The sequence below is a fragment of the Populus euphratica genome, unplaced genomic scaffold (genome assembly GCF_000495115.2).
Source record: "Populus euphratica unplaced genomic scaffold, PopEup_1.0 scaffold15.1, whole genome shotgun sequence".
Lineage (NCBI taxonomy): Eukaryota > Viridiplantae > Streptophyta > Magnoliopsida > Malpighiales > Salicaceae > Populus > Populus euphratica.
The window spans coordinates 1,218,951-1,235,901 of NW_011499874.1; the positions used below are offsets into that span (position 1 = coordinate 1,218,951).

General features: G+C 35.1%; 3 protein-coding genes across 5 annotated transcripts in view; 2 read left to right on the top strand and 1 right to left on the bottom strand.

Annotated features, from left to right (window-relative positions):
- The first annotated feature begins 7 nt into the window (after nucleotides 1–7).
- On the top strand, nucleotides 8–5,755 carry LOC105128033 (probable ubiquitin-conjugating enzyme E2 24). 3 transcript variants are annotated; one of them, XM_011029531.1, is made up of 9 exons: nucleotides 8–230; nucleotides 282–295; nucleotides 407–1,867; nucleotides 2,734–2,871; nucleotides 3,396–3,842; nucleotides 3,928–3,991; nucleotides 4,098–4,237; nucleotides 4,543–4,854; nucleotides 5,336–5,755. In XM_011029531.1, the coding sequence occupies exons 3-9, from the start codon at nucleotides 437–439 to the stop codon at nucleotides 5,579–5,581; spliced, it is 2,778 nt and encodes a 925-aa protein (XP_011027833.1). In that variant the 5' UTR covers nucleotides 8–230; nucleotides 282–295; nucleotides 407–436; the 3' UTR covers nucleotides 5,582–5,755. The 3 variants fall into 3 exon arrangements, with proteins under 3 accessions (XP_011027833.1, XP_011027831.1, XP_011027832.1); XM_011029529.1 differs by having other exon boundaries at nucleotides 8–295; XM_011029530.1 differs by having other exon boundaries at nucleotides 8–295; nucleotides 434–1,867.
- A 492-nt stretch (nucleotides 5,756–6,247) lies between these two features.
- On the bottom strand, nucleotides 6,248–8,636 carry LOC105128035 (pentatricopeptide repeat-containing protein At2g33760-like). Its single transcript, XM_011029532.1, has one exon. It carries the CDS (start codon nucleotides 8,591–8,593, stop codon nucleotides 6,803–6,805), a length of 1,791 nt encoding a protein of 596 aa, XP_011027834.1. The 5' UTR covers nucleotides 8,594–8,636; the 3' UTR covers nucleotides 6,248–6,802.
- Nucleotides 8,637–12,431: 3,795 nt separating this feature from the next.
- Nucleotides 12,432–16,951, top strand: part of NRPB2 (DNA-directed RNA polymerase family protein) — a 9,417-nt gene continuing 4,897 nt past the window's right edge. The window contains exons 1-11 of the mRNA XM_011029533.1: nucleotides 12,432–12,862; nucleotides 14,262–14,483; nucleotides 14,567–14,857; nucleotides 14,973–15,170; nucleotides 15,727–15,791; nucleotides 15,870–15,956; nucleotides 16,032–16,152; nucleotides 16,249–16,293; nucleotides 16,385–16,522; nucleotides 16,644–16,716; nucleotides 16,884–16,936. Of these exons, the coding sequence (XP_011027835.1) occupies nucleotides 12,596–12,862; nucleotides 14,262–14,483; nucleotides 14,567–14,857; nucleotides 14,973–15,170; nucleotides 15,727–15,791; nucleotides 15,870–15,956; nucleotides 16,032–16,152; nucleotides 16,249–16,293; nucleotides 16,385–16,522; nucleotides 16,644–16,716; nucleotides 16,884–16,936 (1,560 nt within the window). The 5' untranslated portion in view covers nucleotides 12,432–12,595. The remainder of the gene's footprint in view (nucleotides 12,863–14,261; nucleotides 14,484–14,566; nucleotides 14,858–14,972; nucleotides 15,171–15,726; nucleotides 15,792–15,869; nucleotides 15,957–16,031; nucleotides 16,153–16,248; nucleotides 16,294–16,384; nucleotides 16,523–16,643; nucleotides 16,717–16,883; nucleotides 16,937–16,951) is intronic.

Here is a 16,951-nt window from a genome sequence, read left to right on the forward strand (position 1 = left end):
TAGGGAAATCTCCTTTGGCATTAGGAACTTCTTCCTGTTATCCCATTAAGGAAAATTTTTGGTGTTTCGAACGTCATCTCTGCCTTTAAAGGTTAGGATATCTTGTTGGGATATCTATATTGATCCTCAGCATTGATTGAGAAAATACATAACTGTTCAACCCATTCCACATTATTTCCACCTGTAGTTTGATCCTCTGGCACACAACCATTTGGTTATCCACTGCCAGTGTGTTTATCGTAGCATTACAGGCGCTGCTCTTGGACAGTTGCTTGAAAAAAGTGTTAATTGAACGGTACTTCTCTCTTCTTCCTCACTACTCATGTCTCTCTTTTTTCAATTTAATTGTTAAATTTGCATTTTTGGATTATTATTACCTTAAATCATCATGTTGTTCTTGTCTCAGAGCTGAAGTTTATTTATATCGGTGTACGCGATGGATATGCTTCCTAATGACTCTGATTGGGAAAGTTTCAGTGGAAATTACAGTAGCAGTGAGGACATAGAAGAACTTGATTTTCTGTATTGCGGGAGGGCAAGCAGCATTCTCTCTAGTCTGGAGGAAAGCATAGGGAAGATTGATGATTTCCTCTCATTTGAGAGGGGCTTCATACATGGAGACGTTGTTTGTTCTGCGACCGATCCATCTGGACAGATGGGCAGAGTTGTAAATGTCAATATGCTCGTCAACTTGGAAAGTAGTCATGGAAGAATCATAAAAGATGTTGATTCAAAGAAGCTTTTGAAGATTCGTTCCATTTCAGTGGGGGATTATGTGGTTCACGGACCCTGGATAGGAAGGGTTGATGAAGTTATTGAATCTGTCAGTGTCATTTTTGATGATGGGACATCTTGTGAGGTCACTGCAGTGGATCAAGAAAAGCTCTCCCCAATTTCCCCCAACATACTTGAAGATTCGATGCATCCTTATTATCCAGGACAGAGAGTGCAGATCAGGCTCCCAGCGCTGTCTAAATCAGCTACATGGTTATGTGGAGCTTGGAATGAAAATCAGGATGTAGGGACTGTTTCTGCTGTAAAAGCAGGTTTGGTGTATGTAGATTGGCTTGCCTGTGCTCTTGTTGATAGTGATTTGAGTTTGCCTGCTCCTCAGCGTTTGCAGGATGCAAAAAAACTCAATTTGTTGACATGCTTTTTGCATGAAAATTGGCAACTTGGTGACTGGTGTTTGCTTCCTTTGGCTGATTGTACGGGTGGGAAGGAGCGGACACTTTTTGATGCATCTATCATTGAGATCATCGAAAAGGACAGGACGAGGGGCCAGGGGTTTACGGGATTGGACCCCTCTCCAGTTTTTCAGGATATTTTTGTTATTGTGAAGACAAAAACCATTGTTAATGTTGTGTGGCAGGACGGTAGTTGCTCGCAGGGATTGGATTCAAAGTCTCTGCTCCCCGTAAACATTGTCAACGCTCATGATTTCTGGCCTGGGCAATTCGTACTAGACAAGGGTGCTTGTGATGATCCATATGTTTCAGGCAACCAAAAATGGGGTTTTGTGAATTGCGTGGATGCAAAGGAACAGGTTGTTAAGGTGAAATGGAAATCCTTTGGAGGGAACCAGGCCGACATTGTAGGAAGTGACCAGATTGAGGAAACTGTTAGTGCTTATGAACTGGTTGAACACCCTGAATACTCCTTCTCTTATGGGGATATTGTATTTAAAAATTTGGATCAAGCTAATAAAGATCACTTGAACAGAGACTCTGGAATGGGTGCGGATGCTGCTCTTGAAGGCAGTGACCATGGTAAAGATCAGGTTGATTACTTGTCCAGTATCGGATGTGTGACAGGTTTTGAAGATGGTGATGTTGAGGTGACATGGGCTTCTAGTCTCAAAACCAAGGTGCGAGCTCTAGCCATTTTCATTCTTCATCTGAAATAATATTATTACTTTGTTAATTGATTTACCATTTTCTAGTTTTAGTAGGCATTTGAGAGTCCATGATGAGTTTGCACTGTCTTGGACACATGTAGAAGGTGTAGTTCACTTCATTTCTCTATCATCAGTTGTCAGTTGTGCTTTGTGTTACAGAACAAGGGGTGATAGAATGGAAGTTGCACAAGATCCAAAGGCTAATTCTGAATTTTTTATGAAAAAACCAGAGTGCAACTGGCAATGTATGCCCTAGTTAGTTTGGTTATTACTATCTAGAACATGCATATTTCCTTCTCCTCGTTACTCATTACAGATCTTGCTGCTCATGTCGTAAATCTGCAACCCACCCGGCAGCCACTGGACTAGGAGTTGTTTGGACTTTGCACTGCTACTTATAGGAAATTGTCTTGTTCTTTTAGAGAGGAGACCATTATTGAGCTTTCGGCAGAATCCTAGATGAGCCATAAAAATAGAGCCAGCAGGTTACCTGGGTTAGTTCACCCCACCCTGCTCCTAGTGATGTTCACATTATGGTTTGACTTAAAAAAAGGAAAGAAATTTATCGAACACTTTTGTATTCAGGTCTAGTTTTGGGATCAGTATTTTGAATTTCTTTTGCTTTTCCTTTTGACATATATCAGCAGGATTTAAATTTGTGTTAGGATAATCTCAGTTTCAAAGACCAGTTACATATTCTAGTTACTTAGAATGTAGGGCATAATTCATCTTCTGAAAGCAGATTTTTAGTAACTCTCTGCCTTTTGTTCTTCATTCATTGCTGAGGAGATTAATTGAAGCATCAATCTTAAATACCATGTTGGGCATTGTTACAGGTTTCACCTAATCACATTTTTCGAATTGATAGATGTGAAGTTTCTGCCGAAACAATCATGCAACATGAACAACGTGAAGAGGAAGTGATTAAAGAGACGGTTGATCATGAAGAACAATTTTCGATCCTGAAAGGAAAGGTAAATTCAACAACCCCCCCCCCCCCCGCTTTTCATTCATGGTGTTTTCTTCCTCCCCCCCCCCCCCCCCCCCCCCCCCCCCCATCTTGTAGCAAGAAAATAGAGTTGCTCTCCAGTTTTGGGAGTTTTATATGGGTGATAACACTCTGAAATGAATTTTAAGGAAGCAACTTGCATGTCGAGTCTGGAGCTATATGGACTTCTGAAATGGCTTCTGTCAAATCCAGGATTTCAGTTTTGCGACATGTTTCAGCTGTTACAATTCTGGTGAATGATCTGTTGAGTTTTGAAGTATAGAGACATCTAGGATTAATCTGCTGAATAGCACAAAAGTATTCTGTACTACTAAAAACTCACTCAGCTTAATGCCCATTTTGATTGCTTAATAAACTGATGGGAAAAGAAATCAATGAAACATAAGTAGGCTCTAAATTAAATGTTTTGGTTGTTTGATAGAGCTTGTTGTATCATGTGCATTTTCATCTCCTATGAAAATTTGAGCTGAAGAATAGTTACATTCTCAGGACTCGCTAAATTCCATTAGCTCTGGCAATGAGAATGCTAAGTGCCCACGGGAGTCTAGTTCCTTTTCCCGTCCTGAATTCACTCTGGGATTTTTCTCAAGGATTACAGAAGGTATATTTGGATCCTTTGGTTCCACATCAGTGTCTGGCCCAATAGCATCTGATTCTATTTCTGAAGATGGAAATCGATCCAAGACACCTGAGGAGAAAGAAAAGCTGGAAACTTGTGATCTGTTTATGGAGTTTCAACCTTCAGTAGCAGGTGACATCCTGAGATTTGAAGGGACAAGTTTAAAGCCAGAAGCCAATGATGATCAGGAAGGAAAAGAACATCAATCTTCATCTGCCAGCAATAGTTCAGAACAGTTCAAACGATTTGATATGGTTGTTGATTGCTCTGACCACCGCTTTCTTGATGGTGAAGGCAATGCACTGGCATTGTCTCAGGTCAGAAACTTGACTTCATTTTCCCGTAAACTTAGTGGTCAACAGGAATAATCAACCATATGCTTTCTGTTTTTTCTCTACACAGGTGAAAAGAGGTTGGTTGAAGAAAGTTCAACAGGAATGGAGTATTCTAGAAAGCAATCTTCCTGGTATGCTTTTTATCTAATTCTGTACTTCACTTTTGATTGTTATTTTGTGAAGAGGTTCGTTGTTCAACTTTTTCATCATTTCTAAGACCTTTGGTTACTTGAACAGAGTCAATCTATGTCCGCGTCTATGAGGATAGAATGGATCTCCTTCGGGCAGCCATTGTTGGTTCAAATGGAACTCCATATCATGATGGGCTGTTCTTTTTCGATATATTTCTTCCACCGGACTATCCTCGGGAACCACCTGTAAGTTAATCTGAAGTTCCAAAGCTTTTACGCCCTAGAGCTGCTTGAGTAAATGGCTGCAAATCAGGCAGGATTCAAAGACAGCATGGTCTATATAAGTTGTTTTCCCTTCTACCGAAGGGTTAATTTGACTATGTAGTGCTATTGTTCAAAGGGACATGATTTTATTTTATTTTTCAATTAGGGCATCCAATTTAGAATTCTGTATTTTTTTTTTCTTTTAACTGTATATCTACTCGTATGAATGAGGATGTATTCATTTTTTACAAGAAACTTACCTTTGGTCAATTTAATCTCTCGTGCAGTCGGTGCATTATCGCTCTGGTGGACTTCGAGTCAATCCGAATTTGTATGAGTCTGGAAAAATCTGTCTCAGTCTCCTCAACACATGGACAGGCTCAGGCTCTGAAGTATGGAATCCAGAAAGCTCCAGTATTCTCCAAGTTCTTCTCTCCCTCCAGGCCCTTGTGCTTAATGAAAAACCATACTTCAACGAAGCTGGGTATGATAAGCAGATAGGAAGAGCAGAGGGAGAGAAAAACTCTATAAGCTATAATGAAAAGGCATTCCTTATGACATGGAAGTCCATGCTTTACCTTATTCGCCAACCACCAAAGGTAAAGTACACATTTCTGGTATCATAAGTACTCCACTGCTGCATCAATGTTAGTAATGACTATGATGATAGTTATCTTTGAGATATAATCATTATATCGTTAGAAAGCCAACTGCTGCTTTGTTGACTACTACTCATCACTTTTGGATTAGTCTAATATTATGGGGGTGCTTAGATCCCATAGATGAATTTGGCATGGTCCTGGAAAAGGCACTTTCATTTCCAACATCGCAGGGTGGAGTTAACAATTTCAACAATAAATGCGTTTTCAAGTACTGTATATCATGATGATCGAGTGTCCATATTATGTTTACAAGAAAATTCTCCTTTAAAACTATTTATTATTAGATTTACGGGATTTTGGACTTCCATGTCCTGTTATTTCCTCAAACTTTCCCTTTTCCCTCCTATGAATACTGTAGAAACACGGTAAAAGAATGCTGTTTACTATCAGGATTAATTGTGTCAATGTCCTGTTACAGCATTTCGAGGCCCTCGTGGAGGAGCACTTACGTGAACGTTCCCAGAATATTCTATCGTCTTGTAAATCATATCTGGAAGGAGCTCCGGTGGCGTATGCACCTGACAGTGGAAAGACTCGGCATGAAAGTCAAAACGGTGCTTCTACAGGGTTCAAAATCATGCTAGGAAAGCTCTTCTCAAAGCTTGTGGAGGCATTTTCTGGTAAAGGAATTGATTGCAGCCAATTCATTGAGCAAGAGAAATGAATAGGCATAGCAAGGCATTCCTCCTATTTTTGTAATTTTGTATGATATCAACGTGTTCTTGGTGATTTTCAGTCAAATACATAATCTCAAAAAACAATAATGTATTGTGGGTTGCGAAGACGGCAAAACTTTAAATAATAAAATAAAATTTGGATTGGTGTGTAAATGATTTTATAGTGATGGTGTCACTGCTTTTTTGAATTTCCTTTGGAACAAGGTCAAAGCAGCTTGCGCGGCATGAAATTCTTACGACTGATTGGTTCTCCAGACTCCAAGTTGCCCGCAACCAACAGAAGAAAAAAAATGATGTTTTTATGCAAAATATTTTTATTGTCGATGAGAATTTTCTTTTTCTAAGTGAAAATGTAGGCCAGGAAGAAATAAATTTAGCTCAGCTCTTTGGCTGTTAAGAGTTGAATTTGAAGGGGTGTGAAAAACTTCGATGGTAAACATTATGATTATGAAGTTGTAAGATCAAAAACATTATGATTTCTATTTCATTGTTTATGTTTATGATTAGAGAATTGCTTGCGGCGGATGTCTTCTTGCAGGCGCATCATGCAACCAGTCCTCTTCGCTGAAAAGAATACGCTGCAGAACACTGTTCTGCCAAATGCTGCAGATATCCAGGCAAATCATTTCACATTTGTTACCTTTGAGAATTGTACCAACTGATTTTCTTAAAAAGATATTGAATTCATCAGAGTTTAACATATGTGATAATCTTACAAGATCACGCTTCTAAAGCTAAATGAACAATTGATGGTTCGTCTTCTTGTTCTTTTTCTTATTACTCTTGTATTCGCTACTTATGCAATGCCTTAGATCACTAACCACATAAAGAAAAGCACTGTTTTTCTGCAGCCAGTGTGGCTTTGTATTTGTCAAGGAACACTGAACGATTTGTAGATTCTTGCGGGGTGATCCAAATAGTAATAGCTTAATGACAACATTTCAGGAAGTAAGGCAGCTATTGTGCAAATGAATTTGGTGATGATCCCTTCATCCCCCACGTCTACAATGATTCATGTCTTAATCAAGAGGATCCAGGCTGAAAAATGAGCAATCGATGCCCTTCATGTGCTTTTCTCAACCACAACATGGGACTCCCATTGACCAGTTAAATGTTGATGCGTCTCCAAGTCTATTTTTGGGTGATACATCGAAGCACAACTAGATGATATTTGTTTCGTACTGGTTCAAAGATGCAAAAAGGAGTCTTCACCAATAATCCAGACAAGAACATGAGCCATTCTTGAAGTGGTGGAAGCGCAGCTTATCACGAACAATAATCTCTCTATTGGAGATAATTGAAATATATTTAATGGCAGAATGGCAATCTTCACACATTCGAAGGTTCTTCACAATCCTAATAACAGTCCCACGGCTGGTTTTCAACAGCCCAAATGCTATCGCAAGCTTCTCACTATGGTATCCTAGTGCATATTCTCTCTCCTCCTCTTCCAATTCATGCATAACTGAATTGGATACTGCCACATAACCAGCTTCTCTACACTTCCGCGTTAACTGATCTAGGTAATGATAAATTTCATTTGTCTCAGTGTGAGACTTGTCCCCCATGCTAAACAAATAAGTCTTACGATCCAATTCTATTGTACTATAGCCAACTTGTTTCTTTAAGCATTTTCGAATCATATTGTCTCTAACCATTTCAACTTGGTCCATTCTGCCTGCCAGGGCATGTATATTTGAGAGGATCACATAATGAGCTGGATTTTCTGGTTCAGACGCTAAGAGATGCTCAGCAACTTGAGCTCCAAGGCCAAAATTCTTATGCATCTTGCAAGCTCCAAGCATCGCTCTCCAAATAGCAGGTTCTGGCTCTTCATGAATTTCTTTGATAAAATTGTATGCTTCATCGAGAAGACCAGCACGACCAAGCATATCCACCAAGCAAACATGACGCTCCACTTCAGGCACCAAACGATACTCTTCTCGCATGCTTTCAAACACCCGGCGCCCTTCATTCACTAACCCCGCATGAGCGCATGCTGACAAAACAGCAACAAATGTGATACTATTAGGAAGCAATCCATTTCTTCTCATTGCATGAAACAACTCGACTGCTTGGCTACCATAACCATTTGTTCCATACCCAGAAATCATTGCCGTCCAGGCCACCACATTCCTTTCCTTCATCGAATCAAAAACCTCCCTCGCTTTACTCACATTCCCACAACTTGTATACATATTAATCAACGAAGTGCCAAGCACTACATTCAACTCCAAACCATTCCCAACAGCATACTCATGCACCCAACACCCTAAAACAAAAGCACCCAAATGAGCACAAGCGGATAAAACACTCGCAAACGTGGCCGAATTCGGTTCAACACCCATTTCCTGCATTCGGTCAAACAACCTAATTGCCTCTTTAGCAAACCCATTTTGCTCATACCTCGAAATCATCGAATTCCAAGTCACAACACTCCTGTCACGCATTTTGTCAAACACCTTCCTCGCATTACACAAATCACCACACTTTCCATAAAAAGACACCAAAGCAGTTTGAACATACACATCCGATCCAAACCCATTTATCAAAACATGACCATGAACAATCCTCCCATGTCTCAGAGCCACTAAATCAGCACAAGATTTAATCACGCTCGTAAGAGTATAATTTGAAGGAGCAACATTGGAAAGGACCATGCGGGTATAGAAGTAAAGGGAATAAACAGAGAAGTTGTGGAATTTGGAGGTGGATCTGATAAGGGAAGTGAAGAGAAAAGAATCTGGATATGGGACAATGAGAAAGATTTGACGCGTGTAGCTTATGGAGCCAGCAGCGCAAGCTAAATTGAGAAGCTTAGTAAGAAGGAATCGGCTGCAACCATAGCCTGAGACTATTACATGGGCGTGGACTTGGTGAAGAAGTTTGAGACGGGGTCCTGCTTGGAGAAGTAAATTATAAGCTGGAGAATGTGGATGCTTATGGTGTTGTTTAATCTCCATAAAAGTTCGCCATGGAACTGCTACTGTGTTATTCATGTGCAATTTCGGGGGTGGGGAAACGTTTTATTATTTGAGAAATGTCAAAACTGTTAAATATTTTATTTTATCTACTTGAGTTAACCTCGGAATTTCTTTTATTTACTTATTTTTTATAGTGTGGTTGTAGTTAAAGTTGTTTTTTAAATAATTTTTTGTATGTAAAATATATTTTTTATTTTGATATTATATATTAAAATTATTTGAAAATACTAAAAATATATTAATTTAAAATAAATAAATAAAATTTAATTTTTTTAAAAATATTTTAAAAACATAAAAACCAAAACATCTAAACCTGTTAAATATTGATGTGGTTGATATCAACTAAGACATGGCCGTTTTCTACAAGCATAGAGTGAAAGATCTTGCTCCAAGATCATATATAAAAGGTTGCAGAAATTTGAAGAACAAAAAAGGAAAAAAAACAAATGGAGACGGTAAAAAAAAAAAATTAAAAATGTCAATAGTGCATCACTCCAGCATTAAATGGGCTCCTAAAAAAGAAAGTCTAAGTAACATGCGTAAATTAAAAAAATATTATATATATATATATATAAATTAAAAACTAAATGTTAAACTGAAAAGACTAGATTTTTAACAAAAAAAAATATAAAAAACAAAACTAAAATAATTAAATCTGAAATACCAATAACAATAAAATTTATAATATATTTATTGAAGTAGAAGAGAGAAATGAAAGTAAAAAAAAAAATGAATCATTGACAATAATTTGGTTATATTTAGACAACACGTGTTCGTAATAAAAAAAAAAGATAATAAAAAATAAAATAATATGATAAAAAACTATTTTTTTACTATTAACATCCAACATCATTCACAATACACAATGGTATATAGACAATAAATAACAATAATTTTTATAAATAAAAAAAATATTATTTTAATATTAAATTACACTACCATCCTCGATTAAATCAATAATTAAAAAAAAACATAAAAGATGTTAACATCCTCCATCTAACCCAATGAATTAATTTTTTTCAATCTAGGGATACTTATGCAATTCTACCATATATGAAAAAAGAAAAATATTTAAATAACCCCACCTAACACTAATGATTTTTTTTACTCCTAGAGATATTTTGATTATTTTATTATTTATTAAAATACTAAATAGACAAAAATATTCCTATAAAACTAATAATAACATATTTGCTATATAAAAATATCAAAATACCTCCAACTCCACCAATTCAAAAGCAAGCAATTTTTGTTAGGGAGGAAAAAATGACCATTACCTTACAGTGATGAATAGAAAAATATGTGAGTGGCTATAGGGATTTTGCTTTTAGTTTTGATGTTTTTTGCTATTATACTACCAATGGTGAAAGCAAGTGTACATAAGTATTACACAAAACTCTGAATACTGTGGGTAAAATATTATAATTAAAAAAGTTTGATAATCGAAATGTAAAAAACTACATTATTATTTATATGATAGTGCATACCCTAGTTCTTTTAGTACTTGGTAAAGTAATATTTATTGTGAAGATCTTTTATTTTAGTTATGTAAAAAAAATATTTTTCTAATTCTAACCTTAAAAACAAAACAAAAAAATCTTATTATATATTTATGATATTATAGAAAACAAAACTTTATTGTTGTTAGGTTATTGAAGTGTTTTTATTTTTATTTTTACTTTTATTGCAAGTTATATTGAATTGTTTCTCAATAATCTTTTTATCCTAATATATAAATCTATTATGAGAATTTTTTTAGATATATATATTAGGTAAAATCATAAAAATAAAAGATAAAACTAGGACCATCTCATTAAGAACAAAAGTTTTTTTTTAAAAAAAAAAAACAATGTGTATTTATTTAAATCCTCTTAATTTTCATCATGAGCATAAACCTATTTAAATTGTTTCATTATAGTTTTTATAGATTTTATGATTGGACATTTAAAGACTTGATAGAAAAATAATTTTAATTCAGAGACAAAATTGTATTTACTAAAAAATGATGACAAAAACTTTCTATCAAGAACTCATTTATAAGAAAAGTAAAATAAAAGAACCAAAGTAAATTTCTTAAGAAATTTCAAGGATCAAAATGCTAATCAGCTAAAAATGCCATCTGCAAGCACAAATGTCAATTTTTAATACAATTACAGTAGTAATAAAAATAAAAACAAAATAGAAAATCGTTTTGTTGTGGTTTATTCACGCACTGTATTGTGGATATCGTGGAAGACACTTTCCATTCTATATTGTTTTTTATTTATTTTGATTATCTACTTTATTTCTTTTTACTTGCATGTTTTTAAGTCATATTAATATACCTTTATATGCTAAGATTTTTTCACTTTGCATACTCTCTAGCTGATACAAAGGGCCAACAAATATTTTGATATCAAGTTGAGAATGTATTTTGTTAAAAAAATAATCTTAAATTAGTCTAGAAATAAATTTTAAAAACAAGGAATAAAATAAATATATAGAAAATAAAAACAATGTTGTACTGGGGCAAAAAATATTCATTCTCATCCCTAAGTTTCGGCTAACACATTAACTCACCCTTAAAATTTATGGATGTCATGTTTGATAATAAACTTTATTTTGTTTCTTATATTTTTAGCCAAGAAAAATGTCAGTCAAGCATATTTTAGCCGCTAAAAAGATCAATATTATTGTTAATGAGTTTGTATTGCAGAGAAATGTTCCATGAAGAGTGTTTGAATGCTTTATTTTACTGGAGAAAGGTAAATCTTGGATTGACTAGTGTTTCTTTTATTTTAATTTTGAATTTTTTTAATCAATTAGAGGATGTTTATAGGTTATAAATAAGTTCAAGGAGTTCATAGCATGTTTTCTGGGTAAAATTGAAAAATTAAAAAGGAGTTCTCTAAAGTATCAAAAATCAAATTCTGACCTTTTGGCAATACAGAGGTGGTTAGGATCTGTATTAGAAGATGCACTGTTATATTTATATATATTTTTTTTAAATAAAGTCATTTATCTTACAAGTTTAGAAAATATTTAAAAATATGATGGTGATTAATTTTTAAAATATTTTATTTAAAAATTTATTAAAATAAATTTTTATTTTATTTTTTAAAAATTGTTTCAGATATTAATACATCAAAATAATATAAAAATATAAAAACTATATTAACTTAAAAAATAAAAAAAATATTTTTAAAACATAAAAACAAATCAATATTTAAAAAACATGCTGAGAATATTGCTTAAAATGTCCTTACACGAACGTGTATTTATTTTGGACCATGCATCCTTCTAAATAATTTATTCATGATTTTTTTAATTTCTAATTAAATCTTTATTATATGGTTATGATTGTTTTTTTAATTAAAAACAATATTTACAATAAAAAAAATTCTGGGCAAAATAAATATATAAATAAAATATTAAAGTTTTTACCAAATAAAAAACATTTTTACTTTTTAATTCAAATATTTTAAAATATTTATTTTAATTGTTATTAATTTTTATTCAATAAATCATGTTGGTTACATAAAAAACATATTATTATCAAAACAAAACAAAAATATATATTTTAATCATTATTATCAAAACAAAAAAATCTAGAATTTTAATCATTACTTTTATTACAAGGATCTATTTTAATTTTTATATAATTAAATAAAAATATATTTCGGAAATTGCTACGTGGAATTGCAGGATCACATTAACTATTGATCATAAAAGTGGTTTATATTAAGATAAAAAAAACCTGCATAGGGACCTTTAAATATAAAATGAATACTACAGGGATTGTGAAAGCATTAGGCCCGACAATGCTCGTCAGGCCCTCGCCTCTTCCTCTATAAATACCACACCAAAGCCGCCAGTTTTCACTCTTTGGAAACTCGAGGAGTTGTTCTCTTATTTTCTCTCTAGGGTTCCACGGGACGAACAAATACATATCCAAATCCGTTAGTCTAAAAACTTAAATTAAAAAAATAAATAAAAAATAATTCAAACCAGAAACAGAAACAAAGAACCAGAATCCCTATGGAAGACCTTGACGAGTACGATCATCAGCCGATGAATGAAGATATGGAACCAGAAGATGAAGACGCTGATGAGGAGATCACGCAGGAAGATGCCTGGGCCGTCATTTCTGCTTATTTTGAAGAGAAAGGCTTGGTGAGACAACAACTCGACTCTTTCGATGAGTTTATTCAAAATACGATGCAGGAAATCGTTGACGAGTCCGCTGATATTGAGATTCGGCCTGAAAGCCAGCACAATCCGGGTCACCAGTCTGATTTTGCTGAGGTATTTTGCATTTTTTTTATTTCTGTTTGTGTTGTGTTGTGGAAAAAAAATGGAAATTTTACGATTTTTTTAAACATTTTTTTACTGAATTGTGTTCCTAGGGTTTCTAGGTTGTTACTGGAGAGGCTTTAATTTAACTTATGTAGTTTTGATGGTGGAATAGTGGAGTTATTCATAAAAAAGCTGCTAAAACCAGCAGTTCAGTGTGGTCTAAGCCTTGATATTTTTTAATTCTTTGATTGTTTAGCTTCTCTTCTTTTGAAAGAGAAGTATGATACAAATGCTAGAAATGCTTTTGCTCTAAACTTTTTTATTTTCATTTGATAGCATCAATTTCTGTTTGGTGGTACACATGGGAAGGTTTAAAATTAACTGAAGTTTTTGAGAGACTGTTTTGGTAGATGGAGACTGTGCGCGGAGAATCTGCTAACTAAAGAAGTTTGGGCTATTAGAAATTAGTAAAAAGAGTCTTGACTATTCTTTCCATCTTTCATTTGTTTGAACACCTAAAAGAGACTGAAAAGTTTAGATTAGAGTATCATTTTTCATTGCCCCTCCTCCTCCACCAAGCTGATGTCTTAGTTTGCCTTTTCTTTTTCTTTTTTCATTTAGAGGTAGCACTTGAATTATTTCCAGAGCTTAGTTCCAATTGCCGTAGCCATATAATTGTTGACCTTGGATTAATTGTTGAGTATTCCTTAATTAGCTTTCGGGAAAACATATTTCCGTTATTTGTGGTTGAGTGGATTCTTAAGTGGCAGCATGATTTTCTTGTTAAATTAGTTATATGATTGAATCATAGACTTTGAAAAAATGAGTTTGGATTTGGTGATAATACAGTGAACAAATTAGTTGAATTTTTAAGTGAATGTAATTGTGGAATTAGGTCCAGAATTGTGGGATGTGTGGTCTTAAGATTATCTACTTTTTGGAGGGAAAATGATGGTTGCCTGGTAGGAGTTTCAGGTGCTGGAAAGAGAAAAGCTTATAAGATTCTGTACATTTTTGTTTTTGTGGTTAGTTTTTGGTGCATCTGAATGTAAAGCAATGCTAGGATTTTGAAGGATTATTTTCCATCGAGGCTTTTATTAAGGGATAAGATTTTGTTCCTTACATTGTCGTGGTACAATTCTTTGGGGGATTTTAGTGTTTGCCTAGCTAGTTTTGGCAGGATCAAAATGTCCTCTTGGCTTGAGTTTTGCTTTCTCATTTTGTTTCTTTTACGTGTCATACTCTCCAATATGCGATCCTCACCTTTTCTTTCATCAATATATTTTTATCCTACAGAAGAAAAGGAATGTTTGCTTTCATATTCACTAGGTTAGATGCTGAGAAAACTATAATTTTATATCTTTCTTGTTTTCTTGTTGGCTCTTAACACCATGGGCTCTAACTGCAGACTATCTACAAGATCAGTTTTGGCCAGATATACTTGAGTAAGCCCATGATGACAGAGTCTGATGGAGAAACTGCAACTTTGTTTCCCAAAGCTGCAAGGTTGAGGAACCTGACATACTCGGCTCCTTTGTATGTGGATGTTACAAAGAGGGTTATAAAGAAAGGTCATGATGGTGAAGAAGTCACTGAAACTCAAGACTTCACCAAAGTTTTCATTGGAAAGGCGAGTATAATGAATTATTTATTTGTATGTGGATGAATTGAGCTGGCAGCTCAGGTCTTTACTGCATTGTTGTGTTTTATCAGGTCCCTATTATGCTTCGATCAAGTTATTGCACATTATATCAGAATTCAGAAAAGGATTTGACAGAGCTTGGCGAGTGTCCGTATGATCAGGGTGGGTATTTCATTATCAATGGTAGTGAAAAGGTTCTAATTGCTCAGGAGAAGATGAGCACCAATCATGTGTATGTGTTCAAGAAGAGGCAGCCAAACAAGTATGCATATGTAGGAGAAGTTCGGTCTATGGCAGAGTCTCAGAACCGGCCACCCAGTACCATGTTTGTGCGGATGCTTTCTCGGACTAGTGCTAAAGGGGTAAGGGAATTGCTTGTGCTTGGATATGTTGTTCTTGAGATTATTTCTCCTTTATAGACAGTTGTTTACAGTCTTCACATGATCTTGTTAACTGTGTTTATTGATGTTATTGCAGGGCTCTTCAGGGCAATACATTCGTGCTACTCTTCCATACATTCGAACTGAAATTCCAATTATCATTGTTTTTCGTGCTTTGGGTTTTGTTGCTGACAAAGACATTTTGGAACACATATGTTATGATTTTGCTGATACTCAAATGATGGAGTTGCTTCGGCCATCTCTGGAAGAGGCATTTGTTATTCAAAATCAGCAGGTACCATTTATTTATTTATTTTAGTCAATGCTGTAAGGTAGTTGTAGTTCATAGCTGGAAGTGCTGTGATATTTGTTCTGACCATGTTAATCAGCACGAGTGAATTGTGATCCTTTACGTCTGATGGTATTGCTTAAACCTCTGCTGTTAAAATGTGTGTTTTCCTATTGGAAAACTGAGCTATTATTTAATGTGGCGTTTCTGTCCTTTTTTTCGCACTTCTCTCTCAGTATTATTTAATCATGTCCAATAATAAAAATTCATATTTTCCTCTGCGAACACTCATATAGGCACTCTGTTCCTTGTTCATATGTTCTATCGACCATTGAAATGACCTTCTTCTTCTTCTTTTTTCTATCCACGTACATCTGTGATGGTTTATGTAACAAAAAGTTAGGATTATAATGGTACTGCATTTATAGAGTTTGTTATCCTCTGTACATGCACTGGATTACTCGATTCTGTTCAAGTCTACCTCGCATGTTGCCAAGAACATTGCTCATTTTTTATTTGCAATGCTGATGGTTGATATGTCATGTGCTGTTGTTTGATTCAGGTTGCTCTTGACTACATTGGAAAGCGTGGGGCAACTGTTGGTGTAACTAGGGAAAAAAGGATTAAGTATGTGTTAGCAAATTTACTTGGGCGGCAAGATGATTCTTAAGAAATTTTATAATGTTTAAAGATTCATCTTAACAGGTATGCCAAAGAGATTCTTCAAAAAGAAATGCTTCCTCATGTTGGTGTTGGAGAATTCTGCGAGACCAAAAAAGCTTATTACTTCGGGTAAGATTTTTTATTTTGGTGGGATACTTACGAATGCATATGTTGATATGGCATTGGCTAACAAATTCTGTTCAGGTATATCATTCACCGGCTTTTACTTTGTGCACTTGGCCGGAGGGCAGAAGATGATAGGGATCATTATGGAAACAAGCGGCTTGACCTTGCTGGTCCTTTACTTGGGGGCTTGTTTAGAATGGTTTGTTTATGGTTGGAAGTATTGGTGGATTTTTTAGTGGGGTCTTGAAATTTTAATGTGTTATATTATCTCATCCTTGCTTTCTTTTGGATGCAGTTATTCAGAAAGTTGACCAGGGATGTCAGGTCTTATGTGCAAAAGGTTTTTTTCCTTATAAAGCCTGCTTTCATTTGTTTGCAATTTACTTCAATTCTTCCATGGTGCTGACCTACATTTCTCATGGACGGTACAGTGTGTTGATAATGGGAAGGATGTTAACCTACAATTTGCCATTAAAGCAAAAACCATTACCAGTGGTCTTAAATACTCACTTGCCACTGGGAACTGGGGACAAGCAAATGCAGCTGGAACAAGAGCTGGAGTGTCTCAGGTTTTTCTCACTTTTATTTTGTGTATTTCCTTGTTGTCTCCTTTCCTATCCTATCGGATTATGTATAACTTGATTTCTGTTTGCTTGTACTGAAAACAATTTTATGGCTTATTGCAAACAGGTGTTAAATAGATTGACATATGCCTCTACACTGTCACATTTAAGAAGATTAAATTCTCCAATTGGGCGTGAAGGTATCACTTTTCAGGATATTTGATGCTTGGGATATTTGGGCTTGTGTAGATTTTTGCAAACTGTACCTCTCTCCCCACAGCTGTTTGTTCCGTGGATCATGGCGTCAGTACTTTGTTTTTCTGTTACCATTTCTCCTCTTCAACTCAATTCTGGTTTTTCTAACCAGGGAAATTGGCAAAACCAAGGCAGCTACATAATTCACAATGGGGAATGATGTGTCCTGCTGAAACACCT